Below are 23,066 nucleotides of genomic sequence, written 5' to 3'. Positions count from 1 at the left end.
TGTATGGTATTCAAATATCCTTGCTCATATTCATACACTTCTTTGTAGGTGAGTGGATAGAAAAGCTAAATTTAGGATGAAGTCACTTAGAAGTTAAATTATCCAATTCAACTCAAAAATATTTACAAAGCACCTATTACTAGTAAGTCTTTGTGCTTTGGGTTGCAGGGGATATACAGATTAATAAAGAGGAGTCATTGCCCTCAGAGTTTTAAAATGTTGTTAGTGGGAGGCTGAGGCAGGTAGATCACTTAAGATCAGGAGTTTGAGACCAGCTTGGCCAACATGATGAAACTTTGTCTCTACTAAAAATACAAAAATTCGCCGGGTGTGGTGGTGTGCGCCTGTAATCCCAGCTAATGAAGAGGCTGAGGCAGGAGAATCGCTTGAACCTGGGAGGTGGAGGTTGCAGAGAACCAAGATCGCATCATTGCACTCCAGCCTGGGTAATAAAGCAAGACTCTTTCTCAAAAATATAAAATAAAATCTTGTCGGGAACTTAAACACATGCAAATCACTGTGCTGGGAAATTAAGATTAGCCTGTGATGGAAATCATGAAATAAGCACAAATACAATGGGGGCTGAAGAAGAAAAAGCATTTAAGTAGCAATGAGAATCCAGAGAGGTTTTATAGGAAAGGCGTTTGAGCTAGACTCTATAGGAGGAGTAGGGATTTTAAAGAAATCAGAAAAAGGAGCACATCCCAGAAGAAGGAACGGCATGACCAAAGCAATGAAATGGTATAGAAGCAGAATGTGTCAGAGCTGAATATACTTACAAGGTAGGAGAAGGGAAAATGGAGGATGAGGCTGCAGAAAGTTGTTGCCATATTGTGCCAGACCTTGACCACATATGACAGGTAACGTTGAAGCATTTTGAGCATTTTAAGTATGGAAGTGGCATGGTCAGATCTGCATTTTAGATTTTTTTTTTGAGACGGAGTCTCACTCTGTCGCCCAGGCTGGAGTGTAGTGGCGCGATCTCAACTCACTGCAACCTCTGCCTCCTGGGTTCAAGCAATTCTCTGCCTCAGCCTCCCGAGTAGCTGGGATTATAGGTGACCGCCACCATGCCTGGCTAATTTTTTTTTTTTTTTTGTATTTTTAGTAGAGGCAGGGTTTCACCATCTTGGCCAGGCTGGTCTTGAATGCCTGACCTCGGGATCCACTTGCCTTGGCCTCCCAAAATGCTGGGATTATAGGCATGAGCACCACACCCAGCTGATTCGCCATATTTTTAATAGCTTTATTGTAGTTTATTGTAATTGGCAGACAATAAACTATATATATATATCTAAAATATACAATTTGATACAAGTTTTGATATGAAACATAAACAGGCATACCTCAGAGATTTTTTTTTTTTTTTTTTTGAGGCGGAGTCTCGCTCTGTCGCCCAGGCTGGAGTGCAGTGGCCGGATCTCAGCTCACTGCAAGCTCGGTCTCCCGGGTTTACGCCATTCTCCTGCCTCAGCCTCCCAAGTAGCTGGGACTACAGGCGCCCGCCACCTCGCCCGGCTAGTTTTTTGTATTTTTTTAGTAGAGACGGGGTTTCACCGTGTTCGCCAGGATGGTCTCGATCTCCTGACCTCGTGATCCGCCCGTCTCGGCCTCCCAAAGTGCTGGGATTACAGGCTTGAGCCACCGCGCCCGGCCAAGATATTTCAAGCTTATTTCCATACCACCGCAACCAAGCAAATATCACAATAAAGCTAGTCACATGAAGGTATTGGATTCCATAAAAGTTATGTGTACACTATACTGTAGTTGAGTGTATAATAGCATTATGTCTAAGGAAACAATTTGCATACCTTAATTAAAGATATTTTATTGCTAAAGTTTGCTAACAATTATCTGAGCCTTCAGTGACTCATACTATTTTTGCTGGCGGAGGGTCTTGCCTCAGTGTTGATGGCTGCTGAGTAATCAGGCAGGTTGTTGCTGAAGGTGGGGGTGGCTGTGACAATTTCTTATAATAAGACAACGGTGAAGTTGACCACATTGATCGATTGTACTTTCATGAAAAATTTCTCTATAGCACGTGGTGCTGTTTGATAACATTTTACCTACAGTGGAACTTCTTTCCAAATTGGAATCAATCCTCTCAAACCCTGACTCTGATTTATCAACTAAGTTTATGTAATATTTTAAATCCTTTATTGTGATTTCAAAAATAAACACAGCATGTTCACCAGCTGTAGATTCCATCTCAAGAAAACTCTTTTCATATCCCATAAGAAGCAGCTCCTCATCTGTTGAAGTTTGATCATGAGATTGCAGCTATTCAGTCACATCTTCAGGGTTCACTTCTAATTCTAGTTCTCTTGTTATTTTCACCACATCTGCAGTGACTTCCTCCACTGAAGGAAGTTTTGAACCCCTCAAAGTCATCGGGGAGTATTGGAATCCACTTCTTCCAGACTCCTGTTCATGTTGATATTTTGACCTCCTTCTAGGAATCACAAATATTTATAATGACATCTAGAATGGTGCATCCTTTCCAGAAGGTATTCAACTAACTTTGCCAAGATCCATCAGAGGAATCACTGTCTATAACAGCTATAGTCTTATGAAATGTATTTCTTAAATAATAAGACTTAAAAGTTGAAATTAGTCCTTGATCCAGGGGCTACAGACTAGATGTTGTGTTAGCAGGCGTGTAAACGGCGTTAATCTCCTTGTACATCTCCATCAGAGCTCCTGGGTGACCAGGTGCATTGTCAATGAGCATTAATATATTGAAAGCAATCTCTTTTTTTTCTAAGTAACAGGTCTCTGCAGTGGGCTTAGAAATATTCATTAAACCGGCCGGGCGCGGTGGCTCAAGCCTGTAATCCCAGTACTTTGGGAGGCCGAGACGTGCGGATCACGAGGTCAGGAGATCGAGACCATCCTGGCTAACACGGTGAAACCCCGTCTCTACTAAAAAATACAAAAAACTAGCCGGGCGAGGTGGCGGACACCTGTAGTCCCAGCTACTCGGGAGGCTGAGGCAGGAGAATGGCGTAAACCCGGGAGGCGGAGCTTGCAATGAGCTGAGTTCCAGCCACTGCACTCCAGCCTGGGCGACAGAGCAAGACTCTGCCTCAAAACAAAAACAAAAACAAAAACAAAAGAAATATTCATTAAACCATGTTGTAAACAGATATGCTGTTACCCAGGCTTTGTTGTTGTATTGATAGAGCATGAGTAGAGTAGATTTAATATAATTAAGGGCCTTAGGATTTTCTAGCTTTTAATTGAAAGTGAGAGACATGCAACTCCCCTTTCACTTGACACTGGCCTTCACTAGGAGGACATTGTAAAGTTATTCATTGGCCTAATTTCAATATTATTGAGTCTCATTGAATAGGGAGGTCCAAGGAGAGGGAGAGAGATGGGAGAATAGCCAGTAAGTGGAGCAATCAGAACACACACATTTTTTAAGTTCACCATCTCATATGGGCACCGTTCATACTGTCCCAAAACAATTACTCAAAGATCACTCATTGCTGGTCACCCTAATAGATGCAATAATGATGAAAATGTTTGAAATATTGCAAGAATTACCAAAATGTGACACAGAGACACTAAGTGAGCACATGCTCTTGAAAAAATGGTCCCAGCAGACTTGCTCAGTGCAGGGTTGCCACAAACCTTCAATTTGCAAACAAAGAAAAATGCAATATATGCAAAGCACAATAAAGTGAAGTGCAACAAAATGAGGTCTGCCTGTATTTGATACGTGTGACACCTGGGAAACCATCAAGATGGTAAATGTGGCCGGGTGTGGTGGCTCACACCTGTAATCCCAGCACTTTGGAAGGCTGAGGTGGGCAGATTACCTGAGGTCAGGAGTTCGAGACCAGCCTGGCCAACATGGTGAAACCTCGTCTCTACTAAAAATACAATTAGCCAGGTGTGGTGGTGGGCACCTGTAATCCCAGCTACTCCGGAGGCTGAGGCAAGAGAATCACTTGAACTGGGAGGCAGAGGTTGCAGTGAGCCAAGATTGTACCACTGCACTCCAGTCTGGGTAATAGAAGGCGATTCCGTCTCAAAATAAATAAATAAATAAATAAATAGTAAACGTACTCATCACTCTTGATGTTTTCTTGTGCCTGTTTGTAATCCTTTTCTGCACACCCAATCCCAGTCCCCATTGTTCTGCTTTCTCTCTAAGTTTGTTTGTATTTATTAGAGTTTAACATAAATGGAATCATATAGCATACACCGTTTTGTCTTTTTTCACTCAGCATAATTTTTAAAAAATATATCCATGGTATCGAGTGCACCAATAGTGCAAAAATAGTTCATGTGTTTTGATGAGTAGTATTCCATTATATGGATGTACTACAATTTGTTGATTCGTTCACCTGTTGAATATCCAGGTTGCTTCCAGTCTTTACCTATTATAAAGCTAATATGAATATTTGTGCATTCTTTTTTGTGCATTAATTTTTGTAAAATCATATATTTCTTTATTTTAGCTAGAAGCAAAATGGCTGGGTCATATGGTTGGAGTATGCTTACTTTTCATTCAAATTTGTTAGATTTTTTTTTTAAAGCTTTATTGAGGTGTAATTGACACACGGTAGGCTGACATGTTTAAAGTCTACAATTTAGTAAGTCTTGGCAAATGTACATACCCATAAAATTATCACCTAAATCAAGATATGAGCATATTCATCAACCCCACGAACTTTCTTGGTCCCCTGCCTCCCACTCTTCCATGCAGTCACACTTTCCCAGACAACCTTTGAGCTGCTTTCTAACCCTATAAATTAGTTTGTGTATTCTGGAACTTTACATAGATATACTCATGCAGTATGAACACTTTCTGTCTGACTTCTTTTACTCAGCATAATTCTCTTGAGATTTACCTATGTCTTTTTTTTTATAACATTTTCCTTTTTATTTCTCCCTTTCTAAGAACACGTAAATATAAAGTACAAGAACAAGATACATATTGCTATTAATATGTATTAACAATTGTTAGCATTTTTAAGTATTAGCTCCAAGACTGAAAGAAGGGAAGGAGAAAGGAAAGAGAGGAGGAGGAAGGGTAGGCGATAGGGAGAGGATAAGGAAGGGAAGAAAGCAGGAAAACAGAACTAAGGAAGGTTGAGCATATTTTCCCTTGTTTTCCTAGTATTTGGATTTCTTTATTTTTGGTTTGCCGGTTTGTATCTCTCAAAATACAAACAGTCTTTAATTTTAGAATGTCAGAGTACTTTTATTTTATTTCAGGCTGATCTTTTTTAATTTTTAATTTAACATAAAAATCAATTTATTTATGGTGTACAATATGATGGTTTGATGTATATAAACATTGTGAAATGACTAAATCAAGCTAATTAACATATGCATTACTCCACATATTTTTATGGAGTAAGTTAAAATCTACTCTCTCAGCAATTTTCAAGTATATATTAACTATGGTCACTATGTTGTACAATAAATTTCCTGAGTCATTGTATCTGTCAATAGTTTGTTCCTTTTTATTCCCATATGGTATTCCATTGTATAGATGTATCACAATATGTTAATCCTTTCACCTGTTGATAACATCGGGGTTGCTTCCAGTCTTTGGCTGTTACAAATAAAGCTGCTATCAACATTCATGACCAGTTTTTGTATTTGTATATTCCTTTACTTAAGAGTAGAATAGGCCAGGTGTGATGGCTCACGCCTATAATCCCAGCACTTTGGGAGGCCAAGGCAGTAGTATCGCTTGAGCCCAGGAGTTCCGGACCAACCTGGGCTACACGGTGAAGTCAAAGCTGCAGTGAGCCATGATCATCCCACCTGGGTGACAGAGCAAGATCCTGTCTCAAATAAACAAACAAAAAGAGTACAATGGTTCTTTAACTTTTAAAAGAATTTAAAGAAAAATAACAATTTTAAAGTGAACAGTTTGGTGGCATTTAGCACATTCACAATGTTGTGCAACCATCACTTCTATCCAGTTCAAAATATTACCACCACTCCAGAAAAAAGGCTTACCCATAAAGCAGTTTCTCCCTGTTCTCCCTTTCCCCCCAGCCCCCGTTAACTGCTAATCAGCATTCCATCTGTAGGGATTTATCTATCCTGGATATTTCACATCAATGAAATCATACAATATTTGACCTCTTGTGGCTGGCTTCTTGCACTCAGCATGACATTTTTGAGGTTCACCCACATCATAGAATTTATCATTACTTCATTCCTTTTTACAGCTGACAAACATCCCATTGTCCATGTATGCCACAATGTGTTGATCCATTTATTAATTGATGGACATTTGCACTGTTTCCATGTTTAGCTATTGTGAAAAGTGCTACTTGAACATGTGTGAACACGTACGTGTTTGAGTACCTGTTTCAATTCTTTTGGGTATATGCCCAAGAGTAGAACTGAGGGATCATATAGTAAGCCCCTGTTTAACTTTTGTATAAATCACCAAACTGTTTTCTGCAGTGGCTGAACCATTTTACATTCCACCACCAGTGTATGAGGGTTCCAGTTTTTCCACATTCTTACCATTTTATTTTCCTTGTTATTTTCCTTTTTAAAAAAATTGGACTGGGCACAGTGACTCACACCTGTAATCTCAGCACTTTGGGAGGCTGAGGTGGTGGATCACCTGAGGTCAGAAGTCCGAGACCAGCCTGGCCAATATGACAAAACCCCATTTATACTAAAAATACAAAAATTAGCCAGGCGTGGTGGCAGGCACCTGTAATCCCAGCTACTCGGGAGGCTGAGACAGGAGAATCGCTTGAACCTGGGAGGCGGATGTTGCAGTGAGCCAAGGTTGAGTCACTGCAGCCTGGGCCACAGAGTGAGACTCCATCTCAAAAAAAAAAAAAAAGAAGAAAAGAAAAGAAAAAAGTTATTTCCATCCTAGTGAGCATGAAGTGGTTTCTTATTGTAATTTTGATCTACATTTCCTTAATGACTAAATGTGTTGCACAGCTTTCCTTGTGCTTATTGGCCATTTGCTTATTTTCTTTAGAAGAATGTCTGTTCAAGTTCTTTGTTCACTTTTTAGTTGAGTTGTTTGTCTTTTGTATTGCATTGTAAGAGTTCTGTATATATTCTGGATAGTAGGCCCTGGTCAGACATATGACTTTTGAATATTTTCTCTTATTCTGTAGGTAGTCTTTTCACTTTCTTAATAATATCCTTTGATGCACAAAAGTTTTTAATTTTGATGTAGTCTAGTTTATCTATTTTTTGTTTGTTGCTTGTGCTTTTGGTATCATATCTAAGAATACATTGTCAAATCCAAGATCATAAAAACTTACACCTATGTTTTCTACTAAAGTTTTATGGTTTTAGCTCTCATGTGAAGGTCATTTATGTATTTTGAGTTAACTTTATTATTTGGGATGACATAGGGGTCCAACTTCATTCTTTTGCATGTCAATACTTAGTTGGCCCAGCACCATTTATTGAAAAGACTGTTCTCTCCCCATTGAATGGCCGTGACCACTAATGTAAAGGTTTGTTTCTGGACTCTCAATTCTATTCCACTGGCCTGTGTATCTTATCTGTCCTTATACCAAAACCACACTCTTGATTATTGTAGCTTTGTAGTAAGTTTTGAAATTGGGAAGTGTGTGTACTCTTTGTTCTTTTTCAAGATTATTTTGGATATTCAGGGCCCCTTGGTATTTTAGATGATTTTGAGGATTAGCTTTTCCAGTTTTACAAGAAAAAAAAATGCCATTGGGATTTTAATAGAGATTGCATTGAATTTATAGATTGCTTTAAGTAGTATTTATATCTTAACAGAATTAAGTCTTCCAATTCATAAATATGGAACGTTTACCCATAAATTTATGTCTTTAATTTATTTCAGCAATTTTTCTAGTTTGCAGTGTACCAGTCTTTTTATCTGCCTAAATTTATCCCTAGGTACTTTATTCTTTTGGATGCTATCGTAAATGGAACTGTTTTCATAATTTTATTTTTGTATTATTTATTGCTGGTTTATAGAAATATAGCTAACTTTTGTCTGTTGTTCTTCAATACTGCTGAATTTGTTTATTAGCTCCAGTAGTTTTCATGGATTCTTTGGGATTTTTAACATATGAGATTATGTCACTTGCAAATAGAAATGATGTTACTTCATTCTTTTCCATTTGGATGTTTTGTTTATTTTTACTTATTTTGGATGCATTTTTTAATGTTTTAAACAATAAGTTTGCTAAGAGTTTTCAATCAAGAAGAGTCATGCTAGCCTCATAGAATGAGTTGAGAAATATTCCCTTCTCTTCAATTTTTTTGGGAGCCTTTGTGTAGAATTGATTATTTCTTCCTTATATGTTTGATCAAAGTGAACAGTACAGCCACTTGGGCCTAAAGTTTTCCTTATGTGAAGAATTTTTAACTACAATTCCAATTTCTTTAATAGCTATAGGAGGCTATTCAGGTCATCTATTTCTTCTTCAGTGACCTTTGTTGGTGTATTTCAAGGAATTTTTCAGTTTATCTAAGTTGCCCAATTTATTGGAATAAAGTTGTCCATAACATTTCTTTATTATCCTTTTAATATCAGTAGACTTTGTAGATATGTCCCCTCTCTCCTCCTAATATTGGCAAATTGTGTTTTCTCTCCAGTTTTTCTGGTCTATCTGCCTAGGTAGAGGTTTGTCAAGTTAATCCTTTTAATGGATTAACTTTGGTTTCATTGATTGTCTCTGTTGTTTTTCTATGTTCTCTTTCATTGAATTCCACTTTTATCTTTATTATCTCGCTTCCTCTATTTACTTCAGGTTTCTTTTTTTTTTTTTCAGTTTCATGTTCAGTTTCAGGTGGAAGCTGAGGTAATTAGTTTGAGACTTTTGTTCTTTTCAAACATGGCCATTTCTATTTTTTTTCTTTTTTTATTATTGTACTTTAAGTTCTAGGGTACATGTGCATAACATGCAGGTTTGTTACATATGTACACTTGTGCCATCAAACATGGCCATTTCTAACATAGGCATTAAAAATTTTTTTCCCTAAGTACTGCTTTAGTGGCATCCACAAATTCTGATATCTTGTTTTAATTTTCATCCAGTATAAAAAACTTGCTAATTTATTTTTGGGATTTTTTAAATCTAGAGATTATTTCAGGATCTTTTAAGAGGTCTTTCTGTTATTGATTTATAATTTGATTTCCTGGTGCTCTGAAATCATGATTTATATGATTTGAGTGCTTTTTAATTTATTGAGACTTGTTTTATGGTCCAGAATATAATTTATATTAATAAATGTTGCATGTGCCCTTGAGAAGAATGTATAATCTGTTGTCATTGAGTGGAGTGTTCTATAAATATCAATCAGGTAATGTTGGTTGGTAGTGTTGTTCAAACCTACTGTGTTGTTGCTGATTTTCTACAAAATAGAAGAGAAGGGAATATTTCTCAACTCATTCTATGAGGCCAGCATCACTCTTCTTGATTGAAATCTCTTAGTAAACTTATTATTTAAAACATTAAAAATGCATCCAAAATTTAAAATATCAATTTTAGAACTATTTGTTCTATCAATTCTTGAGAGAGGGATATTGAAATTTCTGACTATAATTGTGGATGTGTCCATTTGTTCACGCAGTTCTATCAGTTTTTGCTTCAGGTATTTTAAAGCTCTGTTATAGGGGCATATATGTTTAAATTTTTATGTCCTCAGGATTAATTCATCCCTTTATTATTATGAAATGATATTCTTTGTCCTTGGTAATATTATTTTCTTTAAAATCTACGTTGATGTTAATACAGGCACTCCAGCTTTCTTTGACTAGCATTGGCATAGCATATCTTTTTTTCCAGTTATTTCCTTGTAACCTACTTGTATTTTCATCTTTAAAGTGTGTTTCTTACAGGCAGCATAGAGTTGAGTCTTGCTTTTTTATCCAAACTGGTCATCTCTGTTTTTTAATTGAGGTGTTTAGACCATTTAACATGATTATTGATATAGTCTAGTGTAAGTGTATCATATTATTATTTATTTTCTATTTGTCCTATTGGTTATTTATTCTCCCTTTCCCCTTTTCTGCTTTCTTTCGGAATAATCAAATTTTTTATGAATCCATTTTATCTCCTTTGTTGGCTTATTAGTCATTACTTTCTATTTTGTTATTTTACTGATTGCTTGCGAGTTTATACACATCACAGTCTAACTTCAAGTGATAGTATATCAATTCACATATAATAAAAGAACTTTACAAAAGTGTATTTCCATTTTTCCCTATTGGACTTTATGGTACTGTTGAAATGCATTTTACTTGTACATATGCTATAATCTGCACAATACATTGTCATTATTTTTGTTTAAACAGTCAGTTGATGTTTCAATGTTTTCAATAAGAAAATAATTTCATACATTTACCTCAGTAGTTACCATTTCAGTGCTCTTTATTGCTTTGTTTAAATTCAGATTTTTATGTTATCATTTCCCTTCTTCCTGAAGGACTTCCCTTGATATTTTTATATTGCAAGCCTCCTAATGAGGAATTATTTCAGCTTTTATATATCTAAAAAGTCTTTAAATTGCCTTCATTTTTAAAAGATAGTTTTGCTGAATATAGAATTTTGAAAGAGCATTTTTTCAGTACTTTAAATATAGTTTGTTTGTTTTGAGATGGAGTCTCACTCTATCGCCCAGGCTGGAGCACAGTGGCACTATCTCGGCTCACTGCAACCTCTGCCTGCCAGGTTCAAGCCATTCTCCTGCCTCAGCCTCCCAGGTAGCTGGGACTACAGGCTTGCACCACCATGCCCGGCTAATTTTTGTATTTTTGTAGAGACACGGTTTTGCCATGTTGGCCAAGCTGGTCTCAAACTCCTAATCTCAGGAAATCCACCGCCTCAGCCTCTCTACGTACTGGGATTACAGTCGTGAGCCACCACACGCAACCCTTAAGTAAATTGTTTTACTTTTTCTTGTTTGCATTTTTTTTTTTTCGGATGAGAAATCAGTATCTCTATTTCTTGTCTTTGTTCTGTATATAATAGGTCTTTTCTTCCTCTGGCTGCTTTTAAGATTTTTTTTCTTTATTGCTGGTTTTGAACAATTCAGTTATGACATGCCTTGATGTACTTTTTTTGTGTGTATCTTGTGCTGAGCTTCATTGAACTGCTTGGATTTCTGGGATTATAGTTTTAGGTTTATAAAATTGTTAGCATTATTGCTTCAGATTTTTTATTTCTTCCTCTGTCACTTCGGGGACGCCTATTACTTGTATACTAGGCTACTTGAAATTGTCCGCAGTGTACTGGTGCTCTTTTCGAGTTTTTACATTATGTTCTAACTCTTTGCTTATGTTGTTAGTTACAATTGCCATGCCTTTAAGTGCACTAATCTTTTCTTGTACAATATTTAGTCTGCTCTTACTCCCATCCAGTGTTGTTGCTGTTTTTTTGAGACATTGTAGCTTTCATCTTTTTTTTTTTTTTTTTTTTTTTGAGACAGAGTCTTGCTCTGTCGCCCGGGCTCGAGTGCAGTGGCTGGATCTCAGCTCACTGCAAGCTCCGCCTCCCGGGTTTATGCCATTCTCCTGCCTCAGCCTCCAGAGTAGCTGGGACTACAGGCGCCCGCCACCTCGCCCGGCTAGTTTTTTGTATTTTTTAGTAGAGACGGGGTTTCACCATGTTAGCCAGGATGGTCTCTATCTCCTGACCTCGTGATCCGCCCGTCTCTTTAAAAGTTCACTTTGGGTCTTCTTTATATCTTTTATATCTCTCCCTAACTTCTTGAAAACACTGATAATAACTGCTTTAATTACTTTCTCTGCCAATTCTAACATCTGTGTCAGTTCTAGGCCTGTTTTTATTGATTGACTTTTCCCTCATTATTGATCATGTTTTCCTTCCTCTTTGTATGCCTGCTAAACTTTGATGGACTGCCAAACATGGCAAATTTTACCTTGTTGGGTCCTGAATATCTTTGTATTCCTATGAATCTTGAGCTTTGCTCTGGGATGCAGTTAAATTTTTTGGAAACAACTTTCTTCTAAGTCTTTTATGATTTTGTTAGGTGGGTTTGGAGCAGTGCTCAGTGCAGAGCTAGTAATTAGTATACAGCTAATTATTCCTCACACTGAGGCAAGACATTCCTGAGTACTCTATCCAATGCCCAGTAAATTATAAGTTTTTCCAGTCTGGCTGGAGGTAACAGGCACTTTTTCTGAGCCTCTGATTTTTTTAACGGTTCTTTCTCTGGCCTCAGGTAGTTTCAGCACACACATGTGTTAATCAACACTCTTGAATACTTGAGAGAGACAGTATATATTGCCCTTTGGCTTAGCAGACAAAAGCAAAACAACTCACTATTGAAAATGGGGGCCGGGCGCAGTGGCTCAAGCCTGTAATCCCAGCACTTTGGGAGGCCGAGACGGGCGGATCACGAGGTCAGGAGATCGAGACCATCCTGGCGAACACTGTGAAACCCCGTCTCTACTAAAAAATACAAAAAACTAGCCGGGCGAGGTGGCGGGCGCCTGTAGTCCCAGCTACTCGGGAGGCTGAGGCAGGAGAATGGCGTGAACCCGGGAGGCGGAGCTTGCAGTGAGCTGAGATCCGGCCACTGCACTCCAGCCCCGGCGACAGAGTGAGACTCCATCTCAAAAAAAAAAAAAAAGAAAATGGGGTGGCAGAAGTGATTAAATAAAGAAGTTTCTACAATGTTCACTACTTCTCTGTGAGTGATGAAATTATAGGCAGTTTTAATATTTTCTATATTTTCTAAAATGTCCACAATAAATATGTATTACATTCACTATTTAGGAAAACACAATTAATGTTGTTAAACATGATGTTGTTATTTTTGTTTTTTTCATTTTGGGTTTGTTTTTGTTTTAGCTTGGGTTTGCTTTCACATCCAGGCTATAGGTTTAGTTTGTCCTCAGTTTTGGAAAGGGCAGTCTTTACTAAAAAATTAGAGCTTCTTTATTAAGTGGAAACAGACTCAAGATTTGGTAATACAGCTGCTGGGGCTATGAGGATAGCATCCAGTAATTCTGGGGAGGCAGCTGTGTTTACCTTCCCTCCTTTCCCAACTTCTGCAGCAGCTCTACCTGTCCCCCTTCCCCAAATAGTTTTTGCCACATCATTTTTAATAGCAGGTGCTTTTGATTTTATTTGGTAAGCCAAAGGGCAATGCAAAATTATCATGCTTCTGCAATGGAACTAAGAGCCAAATCTTTGCTCACACGTAGAGAGCCAACGACGTACTCTATAAACAGAAAGCCAGACAAGTGTGAGCTGAATTAACATGCTTTCAAATGTTGTTTGAATGAAGGTCTTGGCTGTGGAGGAATAAGAATCACACATTTGGTCCTTTGTTTTCTTGGGTTATTATAGGTGTTCTTTTCCATAACTACTGAATGATCTGAAGGTCTTTCCAGAGATAAATAGTGTTTTCCAATTAAGGCAGTTCTTTTCAGAAATGTATGAGGAACAAACTGAGTTCTGTTCACTTTCATTAGGCAAACAATTTACATTTTTTTATGAAAATGAAGTCTGCAAACAAGATTACTTTATTAAATCACCACCTTCTCAGCTGTTCTTCTCTGTGGTAAGTATTCGCTATGATTTAACAAGCCTCTCACCAGCCTCATGAGCATTTTTAAAAATCCTTTCTTTTCCACTGAGATTTAACTAAGACATAAAATCTTTCTATTTTTCAGACCTCTTGGAAAAAGCGGTTTTTCATCCTGTCAAGGACTGGGAAAAAGAGCTTTAGTCTTTCTTATTATAAAGACCATCATCACCGAGGTTCCATTGAAATTGATCAGTGTGTATCTAAGCAAGAAAACTTTTATAACAACAAATACTATAAAGTCAAACAGTGCCAAGTTGCATGCAAATTGAAATTTACATAATTGACCAAAGGAACCAAAGGCTTCAAGCTTATTATAATATTTGTGACTGAATAGGAGCTAAAATAGTGAGCACTTTAAGTAAAAGATAGTTGAATATTTGTTTCATATTGTATGTCATACTTGATAAGTCTTTAATTAACAGGCATTCAGTTAGGGAGTTTGAGTCACGTAATTTGTGGATGAGAGGGAGTGGATGAAATTTTCATTTTATAAAGTTAAGATAGAGTTTTAAAAATATTTAGATCAGCTTTTTTTGGTCTTCTCTTTAATAAATTGTGCACCCAAAAATTGAAAAAGATAATTTGTGGAATCAAGAATCCAATTAAAATAGAAATTTTTGAATCTTAGGCTAAACAAAATAATTTCAATTATTAATTAACCAGATCAAAAATCCAAACTTATCTTCTAAAATTATTGGACAATCTTCAAAACATGGATCCAGCACATCTAAAGTTTTATTCCATTTGAATCCCAATATAAAATATTAGTCAGTTTTCTATTTCTGTATTTACCTTGGTTTAATACTTTGTGTCAATATCTAACAGAAATTCCAGTGTAGAAGTTGGCATAAGTAACCAGGAAAAGATGCAATCTGTGCAGAAGATGTTTAAATGCCACCCTGGTGAGGTCATGTCCATCAGAACCACTAACAGGGAATACTTCCTCATCGGCCATGACAGGTGAGAGAAGTAAGATAACACAGAATGTCTACTGCATGCAAAACAAAAACAAACCAAAAAACAAAATATTTTATACCAATAAGCATTTTCTGAACCCATGCTACAACATCAGATGCCATCTTGGCAATCTTTGCTATTTGTTAAAATATCTTGAAAAGTTACTGAGCTGGTTTCCTAGGGCTGCTGTAACAAAGTACCTCATCCTGGGTAACTTTGAACAACAGAAATTTATTGTCTCACTGTTCCAGGGGCTAGGAGTCTGAAATCAAGGTATTGGTAGAGCCATGCTCTCTCTCTGAAGACTCCAGGGAAGGATCTATTCCAGGGGCCTCTCCTAACTCTTGGTAGTTCCCTTGGCTTGTGGCAACATAACTCCAGTCTTCACATGGTGTTCTCCCTGTGTGCATAGCTCTGTGTCCAAATTTCCCCTTTTTATAAGAACATCAGTAATATTGGATTAGGAACCCACTCTATTCCAGTATGACCTCATCTTGACCAATTACATCTGCAACAACCCTCTTTCCAAATAAGGTCACATTCTGAGGTATTGGGATATGGAACTGAAACACACAAATTGGGTGGGGAGAGTGCATTTCAACCAATAACAGTCACCATCACCCCAGAAGCATTCCATGTAAAAGAACCCAATACAAAAACATCTACCAAGCTACATATATTAGGGAGGAACTAGGCTTGCCCCCAAAGGAGTCTGAAGTTTTTAAGAGGGGCTTCTGCTCCTAGCTAAGGTGCCTAGTGGACTCTTCATGGATGATTATCTGCCTGAGGGAGAGGCAAAGCTGGTGTGGGGGAGACTGTGCAGAGGAGGTGGACAGTGCCAAAGTCAACATATAAAAAACCCTGATCTGTTTCAGATTGACTAAAGCTTTCTTCTAAGTTGTCCTGTGAGTCCATAGAAAAGATGTGATTATACAAATTCATTCAAGCACATTCTTCATCAACACGTGCACTCCCTAAGGGAAGGCCCACCTGCATAGTTACACAAAAATGGCACTGACAGGTTAGGGGGCTGGCTTGAGAACATAAAGGAAATCAGTGTCAAAGCCCAAAGCCCCAAACCCTGTGATTACTACTATTATTTTCTACTTTTCTTCCCTTTCTCTGAGCTTTCTTTGCAGAGGTGGCTGAGCGTTAATTCTAGTGTGCAAATGTGGAGGTGGCGAGGCCATTTAAACTACTTAGGAAAAATTCTTATTTCACTGGTACCTGCTCTCACCGCCGTTCTAACCTTCATAAAAGAATCCTTCTCTAGTTCAAAAGAAGTACAAGCACTATTGTTGCCACATGCCAGCTGAAAGTTTATTCCTACCAACAGGGAGAAGATTAAAGACTGGGTCTCCTTCATGTCATCATTTCTCCGGGATATAAAAGCAACACATCAGAACACAGAGGTGACTCCATATCACTAATAAAATAACAGGGCACCTGAACACAACCCTCTTTCAACAGAAAACAATGGTAGCTTTCCTTTGCCTCCTTAGCAACTGGCGTTAATACAAGGAATAAATAAGTGAGAAAATGTACATCCTTATTACTTTTTATGATTAAGAATAGAAAAAAATTCTTCTGTATTTTGTGAGAGAGCTAAAATACAGACACTTCAGACTTTTATTATTGTGATAGAGGGAGGAAAAGTTAACTGTGGCATTTTTAAGTAGTAGCTAGAACATAGTATTTTCCATCGTTGTTATTCAAGGTGCATGACAAGCTCCCTTTTGAATGATTAAGTCTAGGGCAGTTTCTATAAAAATGTTTTTCATATATCTTGCATTTTTAATATAACGTATCTTTCATGTACGTGCTTAGTAGTTTTACATTTTAAATTTATTTTAAAAGGGCCTCTGCTAATGTTCCCAAGTCCTTTCTCAGGGCAGATGTTTATAGATGGAACTTTGGCCCCTAGGTATATTTTTTGACATGTTTTCTAGGTTGTTCCATGCTTACAGCAAAAGCCAAAGAGAAGGAGAAATCAAGGCATGTCTTCAAGTAGACTGAAATGATTAGAGCAAAGGGAACTGGGGCAGAGGGCGTCAGAAAGAGACACAATTGAGAAGACAGGTGGAGGGAAACACTGGCCATCTCTGAGGGTCAGGCTAAATGTCCTCAAGGGTTTAGAAACAGGAGAGAGACAAGTTCAGCTCTTTTCTTGGTGAGATAATGCTGGCAGGCCAGTGGCATGGATATTAGATCACTGTGGGGAAAGACGGGAGGCAAGGAGCACTGTAGAGAGGCTGCTGTTTCATTCCAGATGGAGATAAACCGTGCCCTGACTGATTCCTATTTTGTGAGCAGGAGGAACTCTCATTGGGTAATAAAAGAACCCTCTTCTACCCCAGCCCTCTCTTTGGCCCTCCCAGCACATCGGAGGCTGTTGGTTCCAGCTCACCAAGAAATGGTCTCCAGGACATGGTAATGGGGCTCACTTCTTTCTCAGAACACCACACCTGGGAGTCAGCTAATGCTTAAAAAATCTTACCAATTAGCAATTGAATTTAATCATGCCCACCTTCCTCAAAGCCCCATGCACTATAAGAATGATTCTTAGCCCTGATGTTTATCCCATACCACAGATGAGCCTCACTCAGGGCTTGCCCTGAATACGTCTCAGCGTATTCATTGATTTTGGATGCTCTTGATATGCTTTGGGTATTCTAGTGTAAGACCCTTTGCTAAACCAAAACCTGGCTGGCAACTTCTTCCTTTCTTTCACACAGAGGGCACAGATCCCTCTGCCAAAAGATTTCCCAGACACCACCTGTTTTCTGCCCATTCTGTCTGTACTCCTCAGGCAAAGGCCAAGTTTCTTGTTAATTTCCTCCCTTTACTTTGATCAATCTTGCTTCTCATTCACTATAGCTATCACTTCATCCTCATTTCTAATGAAATCCATTTGAAGACATAAAATATAATGTAACCTGCCTCTTGAAAGTGACTTGTAATTGGACCTTCAGCTTTCTTGGATTTGCAATGTTCCCAACTTGGGATATTAGTCATAAACATGCTGAGTGGTTTTGTCCTCTGGCACAGATACTATTTTGTCTCTTAAAGACTTATCCATTGACTTTGCCCTGTCCACGTATACCAAGTACATCTAATGAGTCCTAGCCCCTTATTTTATCTAGTTGGTAGCTCTCCAACTATTTCAAAAGCTTTTTGTAGCATATCAAATTCACCATGCCAAAAACCTCACCTCAGTTCTTCATTTAGTGAGTAGAAACGGTGGTATGCAGCAGTTAGGAAGCTTCACCCTTTTGTGTAAGCACCTCTTGCTTTTCACTCATGATATCTCCTTTCCCCTAGAGATAACATTATTTGTCATCTTGCCTTTTCACACTATAGATCCAGTGATTTTTAAACTAGCTCGAGTTAATAGTACTATTTGCCTTGCTGGGTGGTGGTGGTATTGTTGGTTAAATTAAGTGGACTTCCTTTACCCCCAACTCAGCGTGATCTGGCTCCATGAGCTTGGAGCCTAAAACATGGACAGAACTTAAACATACCTATATTTTAAAACTTGACTTTTTTCCTAGAGAACATTCAGGGTCTTTTCCAAACCCCCTGCTCTGAGGCATTGTTCTTGGTAATTTTTCTGCCATGCAAAGAAGCTACTTTAGTAGAATATTCTGTATCTATGGGGAGGGGAGGCAATAGTGGTTGAATCTAGATGGAAACCTATAATTCATACTATCACATGATCAACACAACCAAATTCTGTTGCTATGGAAACAATAGAAGTGTGTGAACAGAACACAAAAGAAAAATATGGAGCAGGAACAGGAAAGGTGCAGCACCTTGATTCTGGGTTAATTACATTCTCAGATGGTATTGGATGATAATAGGAAAAAGATGAGGGTGGCAACTCCAGAGCTTAGTGACTTAGAATACCACCCACAGGGCCGGTCATGGTGGCTCACGCCTGTAATCTCAGCACTTTGGAAGGCCAAGACAGGTGTATTACAAGGTCAGGAGTTTGACACCAGCCTGACCAATATGGTGAAACCCCATCTCTACTAAAAAATACACAACAATTAGCAATGCATGGTGGTGCGTGCCTGTATTCCCAGCTACTCAGGTGGCTGAGGCACGAGAATCACTTGAACCAGGAGGTGGAGGTTGCAGTGAGCCAAGATTGTGCCACTGCATTCCAGCCTGGGTGACAGAGTAAGACTCTGTCTCAAAAAAAAAAAAAAAAGAATACCACCCACAGGAGAAAACCACTTGTTCTGAGTGACTGTTCCAAATGGTAGAGAAAAAAAGCCTGAGTGCTATGCTTACATTTTTTCATCCTCAGTGGTGACCCAGACTCAAAAGGCAAGTTGAAGTTGTGTGAGCTTCCAGATGTAACCTTGGAAGACCCTCTGGTCTTTTTTAACCCCACTAATTTATTATGGGTTTTCCAGAATGCATGTGATTTAATTCTATCTCTTGCAAAGAAAAAGCAAAGCATTTTTATCTCTTTTCTTCAGCATTTAATGGAAAAAAGTTCTCCAGGATTTAGGCAAGCTCATCTACAAGATTTATCAGAAACCACTCAAGATGTGAAGGAAGAGAATTATTATCTTACTCCTCGAAGTATTCTTTTAGAGGTAACCCCTTCTTGTTCATTCATCATTTGTTTCTTTCACAAATATTTACTGAAACCCTGCAATGCACTTTTCGTGCAATACTAGGCTAGGGTCAGTGGGAACACAGAGGTAAATCAAATACAGATGACGTGCTCATGGCGCTGACACTTGACTAGGAGCCAGCTGTAATACAAGACAGAAGGGTTCTATGCTGAAGAGAGATGCTTATAAAATTCTAGGGGTGCATGAGCAATGGGAGGAGGAGATGACTTTCTTTTTTTTTTTTTTTTTTTTTTTTTTTTTTTTTTTTTTTTTTTGAGACGGAGTCTCGCTCTGTCGCCCAGGCTGGAGTGCAGGAGGAGATGACTTTCAAACAAAAAATCAGGAAGGTTTCAGGGATGAGATGACATTTGACCATACATGATGAGTAAAATTTGGATGTGGGGGATTGTCTTGAGGAGTCTTTCTGCATTCTTAGCAGAAAGAATAATGTGAGCCAAGGTGCTTGGGTGATCAGTTGTGTGCTGTGTATCAATCAGTCTACTGATCAGTTGGAGGCCCTTACTGAATGCCTTCTGAGCAGTAGTCACTGTACTGTACTGGGCATGGTGGCTAAAGTAATGAGCCTGACATCACCCTGCTTTCAGAGTGCATAGTCTTGTCAGTTACCACAGGATCATGCTGCACAAAAGACCTGGTCAGTATGCTCCGGAAGCAATAGAAAAAGAACAGATTTTCTGTCTCTACTAGAGTCAAGGAAGGCTTCCAGGATGAAGTGCCATTTGATACATGTATGGGGAATAGTTCAGTGAGGCTGCATCCTAGAGTGTGAAAGGCACAGTGGGAGATAAACAGAAGAAAAGAGCCAGCCCATGAAGGGTTTTGAATGCCAAGTTGACTTCATTCTGTACACAGCATAGGGGAAGTGATGGCTTCTGAGTTGGGAAGTATCAAAACCTGAATTATCCTCCATTAGTATTAACCCAGCAGCTATATCCGCTGTGGACTATAGAGAGAAAAGAATGGAAGTGAGAGATAGGAAGACAGAATGGAGGGTGGCAATGCTGCATCATTTCCCAGACTGAGGGTTTTCCATGAGAGGGTAACATATGTTTATATAAAAGAAACATTCTAGGGTCAAATAAATTCTGGAAACACCCAGTTAAAATAAGTTAAACAAACTTCTTAGCAGAATTCTCAGAGCATTTAGTATGCTGTGGTGCACTGTAAATAGTCAAGTCAGATACAACACATGGTGTTTCCCAAGCTCCTTTGAGCACATAGTTCTTCTTTCACCAAAAGATTTTCACATTTTTGTTTCCTGGGATGCAGTCTTTTATGATAGTCCAGCCAACCAATCAGATGTGTATTGAGCATCAGTTAGAGGCCTGGCCTTTGCTAGGTACTTTATGATAGGCAAAGTCTAGTAAAGCAGACAAAACTAAGCTAAAAAAACAAAAAATAAATAAATAAGTACAAAACTATGCAATGGAAATTGAGAGAAAGGAGAGCTCTGCAGTAACTGAGGTGATCAGAGGGGGCTGTGGGACTTCAGCCAGGCCTGAACACGATTTCAGTAGGCAGGAAGGAAAGATGGCACTCTAGGTGAAGAAGACTGCATGAATATGGTGACAGAAGAGCACCATTTGCAGGGGGCCAATGGGAAGACTGGCTTGACTGGAAGGAAGGTTTCCATCATGGGTTAACGGTGAACTTAGGTAGGCCTTAGGGTTTCTGAGCAATCATCGCCACAAGTGACTCTCCTTGTTCTAAGGGGGCTATTGAGAGCTTCCTAAGGGCAGTATTTTCCTAGACCATTGTAGCGTCCCTGAAGCCACTTGGGCTGCCTGTGAGCACAGTAGCCTGAGACCAGCTTCACATTGTGTCAAAGTCTTTGACCCAGCCAAATGCCATGATTCTATAGTAGAACTGATTGGGGAAATGCTTTCATGTCATTAAATGCCTAATGGTGAAACAGAAAGATAAATAGCAATTTAGTTTCAATAGAAATAACACTTGTGTCAGCCGCACGAGGGATCCAGGAGAAGAAAATTGACTTTGAGTCCTCCAGAAGCTTTGCTGGTTCAGTCTCACGGAGGTAACGTTGGTTGATATTTCCCAAATGAGAACCACGTTCATCCACTGGAAACTGTACCTCTATGTCAGAGCCCAGAGCTGTTAACACTAGAAATAAGAAGGTACCTGACTTATCAGTAAACTGGGATTCTTACATCTATTCCTTTTATCTACAGTTGGATAATGTCATTGCTTCCAGTGATTCTGGTGAATCCATTGAAACTGATGGTCCAGACCAGGTCTCTGGAAGAATCGAGTGTCATTATGAGCCAATGGAATCCTAGTAAGTCAAAGTGCCATTTAAAAATTTGATTTTTGCTCATCTGCTGTTATGGAACAATGACTGTCAGTTCATTTCAATAGTTGATATACTGATGCCAAACATTACCACAGACCAGGTTCCACATATTATTCCGTCATCTCAACACACAAAAATGAGGGAGTCATGTCTCTACCCACAGAAAACCACCGATGACATCCTCAGGACCCTTTCTGTCTCCCGAGGAAGTTATCTTCTACTTTGCATTTATGTCTCTCACACTCTCGCTTCTGTCCTCCAAACACTGTAAAGGGTAATTTCGATTCCATATCCATTTTTAGAAGGAAAGTTTGTTGGATTTGAATCTCTCTGTGGCTGTGATTCTGATAGTTGGACATACTTCAAGACCTTGCTAGTCTTCACATGGCTGTTAGCTACTGAAATCTGACACACAGGGGAACACTGTAAAAACATGTGCTAAAATAGGGCTTGTTTTAACTTCTTATACTCTAGTTTTTTCAAAGAGACATCCCACGAGTCTGTGGATAGCAGCAAAGAGGAACCCCAGACCCTTCCAGAGACCCAGGATGGGGGCCTCCACCTGCAAGAGCAAGGCTCAGGAATTGATTGGTGTCTTTCCCCTGCCGATACGGAAGCACAGACCACAAATGACCAAAAGGGGTCGTCCTCACTAACTGTTGTGCAATTGTCTATATTAATCAAGTAAAGTTCTAATTTCTAAAACTTTATGGGCCCTAAGAGCAAGGCAGGCTCCCTCCCACTTTTTTTTTTTTTTTTTAACTTAGAATTAAATTTTAAAGCCATTCCTAAAAATCTCCAAGTCAGCCAAAAACTTGACCATCTTCTCCCGTCATTGATGTTGTGGCCAAGGAGAGGGGATGATAGAGCTGAAGTAAAGCAGTCCCTGGGGCTGGGGGTGGCATTTCCAGCTATTTTTTAAAATCCCCCCTTCGCTAGTCTCCCAAGACTTCAGATCCACACCGATCTGAATAGCATGTCAGTCAGTTTTCCCATGAGTGTAATTATGGGCATGCAAGTTGCATGAGGCTTAGTTATAGACCAGGAGGGGGTTATTTCGGCTTTAAGTGATACTAAGAGCATTTGGTACGATTGACGTAATTTTAACTGTTTTCCGTACCTTCTTCTATGGAATCATTTCCAACAGAGAAATATGCAGACTGGCCTGATGTGGACAGTTATATAACCAACTTAGTCCATTTTCCCTCCGTTCCCATAGTCTACCATCCACTACCACATCCCAAGAGGATTTTTCAGTAACTTCAATTTATATTATTCTCCAAATGTTTTGGACCTTTACCTGTACAATATCATCTCAGAAATAGAGGCCAAAAGTCTACTCAGAAAGTACAGTTGAGAGCCAGGGCCAGTTGTCTGATGTGACTTTTACAAATGTCTTGTTCATAGTAATATCCCTGATGAAAGCCAAGTGGAGAAACTGAACATTTTCCTTTCTCCTCCTGATGTCATCAACTATCTTGCTCTCACAGAAGCCGCAGGACGGATATGGTAGGTTGGAGATTTGACTGTAGATTATAAATGGGGCTGGAAGCTTTGAAGAGAACAATTACATCTTGAAACAGTGTATTTGGCAA

General features: G+C 38.8%; 1 protein-coding gene and 2 long non-coding RNA genes across 5 annotated transcripts in view; 1 reads left to right on the top strand and 2 right to left on the bottom strand.

Annotated features, from left to right (window-relative positions):
• The window catches only part of LOC117066725, a 30,091-nt gene extending 11,610 nt beyond the window's left edge, over nucleotides 1–18,481 (bottom strand). The window contains exons 1-2 of the long non-coding RNA XR_004430469.1: nucleotides 18,033–18,481; nucleotides 17,723–17,828 (exon numbers count right to left, since the gene is read on the bottom strand). This is a non-coding gene — a long non-coding RNA (uncharacterized LOC117066725). The remainder of the gene's footprint in view (nucleotides 1–17,722; nucleotides 17,829–18,032) is intronic.
• The window catches only part of LOC117066721, a 130,032-nt gene that overhangs the window by 45,924 nt on the left and 61,042 nt on the right, over nucleotides 1–23,066 (bottom strand). The window lies entirely within an intron of this gene.
• PLEKHS1 (pleckstrin homology domain containing S1) overlaps nucleotides 1–23,066 on the top strand; it is a 30,812-nt gene that overhangs the window by 2,916 nt on the left and 4,830 nt on the right. The window contains exons 3-11 of one of the 3 annotated variants that reach the window (XM_033182223.1): nucleotides 13,439–13,527; nucleotides 13,640–13,746; nucleotides 14,380–14,514; nucleotides 15,848–15,923; nucleotides 16,825–16,941; nucleotides 18,999–19,118; nucleotides 21,350–21,456; nucleotides 21,946–22,113; nucleotides 22,879–22,980. In XM_033182223.1, coding sequence (XP_033038114.1) covers nucleotides 14,420–14,514; nucleotides 15,848–15,923; nucleotides 16,825–16,941; nucleotides 18,999–19,118; nucleotides 21,350–21,456; nucleotides 21,946–22,113; nucleotides 22,879–22,980 — 785 coding nt within the window. In that variant the 5' untranslated portion in view covers nucleotides 13,439–13,527; nucleotides 13,640–13,746; nucleotides 14,380–14,419. Of the gene's footprint in view, nucleotides 1–13,438; nucleotides 13,528–13,639; nucleotides 13,747–14,379; nucleotides 14,515–15,847; nucleotides 15,924–16,824; nucleotides 16,942–18,998; nucleotides 19,119–21,349; nucleotides 21,457–21,945; nucleotides 22,156–22,878; nucleotides 22,981–23,066 lie in introns of those variants that run through there. The other 2 variants (XM_033182241.1, XM_033182232.1) reach the window with 2 other exon arrangements.

This window comes from Trachypithecus francoisi, unplaced genomic scaffold, assembly GCF_009764315.1.
Source record: "Trachypithecus francoisi isolate TF-2019V2 unplaced genomic scaffold, Tfra_2.0 Contig01579, whole genome shotgun sequence".
Lineage (NCBI taxonomy): Eukaryota > Metazoa > Chordata > Mammalia > Primates > Cercopithecidae > Trachypithecus > Trachypithecus francoisi.
The sequence above is the reverse complement of the archived record's forward strand: the minus strand, read 5'-3'. Positions and strand labels throughout refer to the sequence as shown.